At 37.8% G+C, this 6,000-nt stretch overlaps 1 protein-coding gene across 6 annotated transcripts; it reads left to right on the forward strand.

Moving 5' to 3' along the window:
• The first annotated feature begins 2,247 nt into the window (after positions 1-2,247).
• On the forward strand, positions 2,248-5,432 carry LOC136210577 (protein ILITYHIA-like). 6 transcript variants are annotated; one of them, XM_066001907.1, is made up of 11 exons: positions 2,249-2,496; positions 2,637-2,699; positions 2,820-3,033; positions 3,117-3,230; positions 3,312-3,382; positions 4,277-4,381; positions 4,452-4,503; positions 4,590-4,696; positions 4,781-4,840; positions 4,932-5,046; positions 5,186-5,432. In XM_066001907.1, exons 6-11 carry the CDS (start codon positions 4,338-4,340, stop codon positions 5,285-5,287), a joined length of 480 nt encoding a protein of 159 aa, XP_065857979.1. In that variant the 5' UTR covers positions 2,249-2,496; positions 2,637-2,699; positions 2,820-3,033; positions 3,117-3,230; positions 3,312-3,382; positions 4,277-4,337; the 3' UTR covers positions 5,288-5,432. The 6 variants fall into 6 exon arrangements, with proteins under 6 accessions (XP_065857981.1, XP_065857982.1, XP_065857979.1 ...); XM_066001908.1 differs by having other exon boundaries at positions 2,911-3,033; XM_066001909.1 differs by having other exon boundaries at positions 2,248-2,699; positions 2,911-3,033; positions 4,289-4,381.
• The last annotated feature ends 568 nt before the right edge of the window (positions 5,433-6,000 follow it).

Here is a 6,000-nt window from a genome sequence, read left to right on the forward strand (position 1 = left end):
GTTCGCCGGGAGGGTTCCTAGTGGCCTTTCTTGTTGCTGATGATTCAAGTGGGCTACTTGGCGGCTAAGGTCCCTGCAAAACACCTCACTATCGGAAAGACCTGTTAATATATCCTTCAATAACGACGTGACCGACTTGCCATGCACATTGTCGGGAGGCGGAGCGTTCCGATTACCGAGCAAGGCTTGTGATTGCCCTAGCCCGTTTTCCCGATATTCCTGCTCAAAGTCAGATGGGGGCCTCAACACATTATTATTATTACCATATGACAAGTTCGGGTGTTGGTATCGAGGCCTCCAACCGCTGTTATTATTATTGTTGTGGTGATAGGAGTTCAGGTTAGGATTGTACCTTTGGTTGCCTCCTATATAACTTACATTCTCGATGTCGCCGACGAAAGGGCTACCGGCTTGGCAATTGAGTCTGTCATGGTCCCCACCATAGTGATTGCACATCAGGACCTGTGCAACCTTGTTAAGGCTCAACTGGGCTATCAAAGCGTCAAGTTTTTTATTCATCTCCGCCATGGAACTTTTCGGAGCCTCTTTGTCCACGACGAACATTTAATGTCGCGAAGGTCCGGCAAGCCGATCCTCTTGCCATTGCATGCTTTTCCTTGCGAGCTCGTGGATGAGCTCGTACGCTTCACTGGCCGACTTCCTAAACAGGTCCCTGATGCTCGTAAAATATATAGCATTTAATAGGACAAGTGTATCCTATCGCAACAAGTAATATTGTGCTAAGTACGAGATCGAACCACAAAGACTATTTGTTATAACTAGCAAATCTACCTAGAATGATCTAATTGTTTAGAGGGTTGGATAAATGTTTGGGTTTTTCTATAATTAACTAATTGAATTAAAAGCAATAACATATCAAAATAAAGTGAACAATTGACAGGGTAGAAGGTGAATTAATGGTTGGCACAATCTAGGCTGAGGAATCATTTGATTAAATCCTATGTATGAGTTTAGGGAGTTCAGATTTATGTTTTACCAGTGATTGAAGGTAATTGCCCTAAGTGAAAGACTAATGTGATCAGTATTGTCCTTCCTATTCACATGCATTCGGGTGACGGCTTGATTAGGCATATACCTTAGGTCATGCAAAACATTAGGTTTATTGACAACTAAGGCTAAAGCCGTAGCCCAGCCACAAAGCCTCATTCCCAGTGGTCTCTAGCGAAGTCAGGTTAATACAAATTCGGTATAGACGATTCCGTGGTCAGGTTCTCATCTATCTATAATCCTATTTAATGTCAGGGTCACAGGCATTAGGCACATTATATACATAAACAGGCTAGTTGATCATTATCAATGTTCATTCTAGCATAAATCCTATTCCTAACAATTTCTAGGCATTAAGCATGCATAAACTGATCAATCAAATGTCCTAGATCCCTAATCATACATATTCATATAATCAATGTCATCCCCATCCCAAATTGGATGGGGATCAGTTCATAGACAAACCAATCACAACAAAAGGACAATAGGAACAATGGAAAAAGCTTCAATTGAATATAAAAGGAAAAGATAAGAGGGAGAGATAGAAATCCAAAACCCGCTTGTTGATTCTGATTACAAAAATAGAAGATCTCACTAGTACAGAAATGCTCACTTGTGTCGCGCTTGAAGAGAAAGCGACACAACAGAGTAACTAGTGTCGCACGTTCTTTAAACGCGACACAACTAAGTATTCTGTGTAATCACTTGTGTTATGCTTGAAGAGCGTGCGTCACAAACGAGTTACTTCTTGTATCGCCTGTCTTGCAGTACGACACAAGAGTAAGCTTGTGACGTGCCTTTACCAAAACGACACAGGGAGTGTGTTATCTTTGTGACACGCTTTTATAAAAGCGACATAAATAGTGTGTTATCTTTGTGTCGCTCCTTTTTAAAAGTACGACACAACTAATACGAACTACTATTTGAATATAAATATTTTTTCTTCATATTTTTTAAAATACTAAAAAATTAAAAAAAGGATGAAAATCAAATATCCTGTACATATATATAAATTTAAAAACTTATCCTAAATAAATTAATTAAAAATAAAATGAACTGAAAAATATATACTTAAAATGTAAAAATAGAGAATCAAACCTCTAACCTGTCATAACATTATCAAATGTCTTAACCATCTAAACCATTGTATCTCTTGTCAAGCATTCACTAATTATAATAAATATAAAATATTTAAATATAAAAATTTTACCTAATTAATAAAACCAGAACTCTTTTATCGTATCCTTTCTCTGCTTCCTTATTTCTAGGTTTTATTTTCTCCACCCAGTCAACTCCATAGCCGCCAACCTCCACCCTGCACACTGCCATCTCCACCTTGCACCACCACCTCGACCTTGCACCACTACCTCGCACATCGTCGTTCGTATCTTCGGTCATTCCACTTCTCAGGGCGCCGAAAACAGGGAGCGGCTTCTCCACCGCTTCCTCCACCTCTCGATCTCCACCTCTTCTGCACAAAATCTAAAGGTTTAAATCTTATAAACAGAGATGCAAATCAAAATCTAAAGGTTTGATGTGCTTATGAGGGATGTCGCATCGGAGGAACACCTAATTTCCAATCCGTTAAGGATTTTAGAGATTTGATTGATTGAGAATTACTGTTTCAGGATCTAGGGTTTTGTCGTCACGGTGGGATTGCTGATTCTAAACGAGGCATTGCATATGGGAGGGTAATTAATTACTAATTAATCATCTCTTAAACCCAATTTCAATTATACCAAATTTTATGTCTCTTTTAAATTCTTGTAAGCACTTGTTTTGTTACTGATGTGAGCCTATCCGTTTGTCAGGTAGTTACTGGTTGATTTGTTTTTCTGGCTTTTAATTATGCATTCACATATATTTGGTACATAAAAATGCGATTCTCCAACCTCTGTTCAGGCTACCTTGCATGTATGGAAAACTATTGTCGCAAATACTCCTAAGACACTCAAGGAAATAATGCCAGACTTGATGAACACTCTGATATCTTCTCTTGAATCACCGTCTTCTGAAAGGCGGCAGGTTTGTTCTTCCAATTCTCTGCTGTGGGATCGGCTAATTGTTTGTTCATGAAATCCAAGGAATAAAAATTGGGTGTCATATAGGTTGCTGGGCGTGCACTTGGGAAACTTGTTCGGAAGCTTGGTGAAAGAGTTCTTCCTTTTATTATCCCAATCTTATCCAAGGGGCTGAAGAACCCTGATGCTGGCAGAAGACAGGTAATAAGCATTATGGAGATGTGCTGTTTATAATCAAATTGTGTATGTTTGAATTTAATTTATCATTTCAACTTTTGCTAGGCCTGATGAGCAGAAGTTAATCGAAAAAGTTGTCAATGTCATTACGAAAGAATGAAGTCATATGCCTTCAGGTGAGTTTAGTTTAGATTTCTAACTTGTTTTTTTTCGAATTTAGCTCAAATTGACAAATTTCACCAATGTGAATATAACTCTACCACCTAGGTTTATTGTCTCTTGTATAGCTAGCTGAAATATTGGATAAATATAACCCAGAATCAGGGTCTTGGATAATTCAAATATGCGTTCAAATTATGCAGTTGAATTAGATGTGGAAGATATTATCTACTTCTATCACAGTAAGCTTCCATATTCACAATAAAAGTGTCTTGCTGAATATCACTATCGCCCTTTCCTTCACCAGCCTATTCACCATTTCCATACCTCACAATCTTGTGTCACTATCACCAACTTAAACGTCTCTACATGCCATAAGAAGGGTATGATTTTCTGATAGCTTGTTAATGGCTGGTTTAGAGAGAACCCTTCAATCTCTTGAAGTTAAGGGCTCGTTAGAGAGAACCCAAAAAGCCATTAGGAGCAAGGATTAGGGATTTGATGAGCAGAATGACTCTGGATTGTTGCTATTGTTATTACATTACAAGCTGGATTTTCTTAATATGAGGCATAATTGGTTCTTCACTTACGAGTATGGATTCTTTTTTATCTATAATTCATACGAAGCAACTGAATTAGGAATTTGCATTGGCAGAAAATGTCATCTGAATCTCCCATTGGAATCAATTTAATTGCCCTGTAATTTTCAGGTTGTACCTCATTCACGTAGGGAAAATTAATAACTCGCTCAATGACAAAAATGTTAATTCATTTTTTTAATTAATAACTTGCTCAATAACGTTATTCCTTTGGGATCCTTTTTTTTAATCAAGAGTGTTCCTAACATTGAATAAACCGTAAATTCTTTACATATGTATGTGTAAATCTGATATGTCATGGTGTTTAATAAGGTGTATGCATAGGCTTGAGTGAAGTAATGGCAAGTGCTGGAAAAGCTAGCTGTTGAGTTTCATGGACGAGCTGATCCCCACTATTAGGACTGCTCTTTGTGATGGGTAATAGAAGTTGGTTCTTATCTATAATATTTTGATGGAAGTTTTCAATTTTCATAGTTTCTGTCAACAGTACGCCTGAGGTTCGAGAATCTGCAGGCTTAGCATTCAGCACTCTGTACAAGGTGCTCCTTTACCATCCACTGCATTGGAAGATTATTTGTTTAAATATGAATTGTAAGATGAAAACACTTAAGTTGTTATTTTTTAGAGTGCTGGTTTGCAAGCAATATATGAGATAGTTCCCACTCTCCTGCATGCTCTTGAGGATTATGAAACCTCTGATACTGCTCTTGATGGCCTCAAACAAATCTTGAGGTAGAAATTTTGTGGAGGATATGTAATGTTATCTTCTGAAGTTATTGCAATGTATAAAATTTGATCCTTCTATATTAATTTCAGTGTCAGGACTGCAGCTGTGTTGCCTCATATTTTGCCCAAGTTGGTCCACCTGCCCCTCTCGTATGTGTTACTTCCCCTGATTTGAAATTTTGTATCACACAAAAAAGTTTTTGGTTGTTCATCTTGTTTTGTATCTTGGACATGGATGCAGTGCCTTCAATGCACATGCACCAGGAGCGTTAGCAGAGGTTGCAGGACCTGGGCTTAATATTCATGTTGGTACAGTTCTTCCTGCGTTACTCTCTGCAATGAGTGATGAGGACAAGGTACACTGCTTGCTTTGTGAATAATTGTTGCTTTGTTTTTCTAAATTCAGACTATTCATTTGCTTGAGGATTAGTTCTTTGTCCTGTACAAAATAACCATCTTGTTCACTGGTTTTCCTACTATTTGTGGATCCTATAGGAAGTTCAAACTTTGGCAAAGGAGGCTGCAGAAACAGCGGTGTTAGTTATAGATGAGGGTATTGGATATGGACTCATTTCAAGTCTAATTCCATTTATGTAACTTGCAATCTTTGATTCCATTTGCGTAATTATGCAACAGTCAAGAAACAGAAATAAGCAAATATAGAACAAAAACTATTTCTTGAAGAAATTAAGTTGTGATTATATTTTGAATATGTATGTATTTATGCAATGTGGTACTTGTAGTTTTATGTGCATGTTCTATAATATCATGTAGAATCAAGTAAATTTTGATTATAAAATTTTATGCTAGATGCTAGAAAATTTTGTAAATTTTTTTTTTTAAAAAATATCAATATTTTGCGTCGCGCCTGAGGAAGGAGCGATACAAAGTGTACCAGTGTCTGGAGCTTCTCCCATCAATTGTTCTTGAAAGAAATAAAAACTAAAAATAAACCTAATCTAGAAAGCAGGAAATTTAATCTAAAAATATAAATCTACATTTTGGAGGAGAGAAAACCCTAGCGGCTCTCTAATTTATTAAATGGCTAATCCCCCCGGAATAATGAAGATTAGCTCCCTATTTATAAAGTTAGGGAGAAACCCTAATGTCTCCGGGGGCAAAATAGACAATTCCAATGCGTTTTAGTGGATTCTGGGGCAGATTTGCGCATTTCAGTGCTTCGTCTCGTCGAGACAGGGGTTGTCTCGTCGAGACATGCCCTGTCTCGTCGAGACATGTCTCGTCGAGACACTTATATGTCTCGTCAAGACATGCCCTGCCTCGTCGAGACACTTATGTGTCTCGTCGAG

Source organism: Euphorbia lathyris, chromosome 1 (assembly GCF_963576675.1).
Source record: "Euphorbia lathyris chromosome 1, ddEupLath1.1, whole genome shotgun sequence".
In the NCBI taxonomy this organism is placed as follows: domain Eukaryota; kingdom Viridiplantae; phylum Streptophyta; class Magnoliopsida; order Malpighiales; family Euphorbiaceae; genus Euphorbia; species Euphorbia lathyris.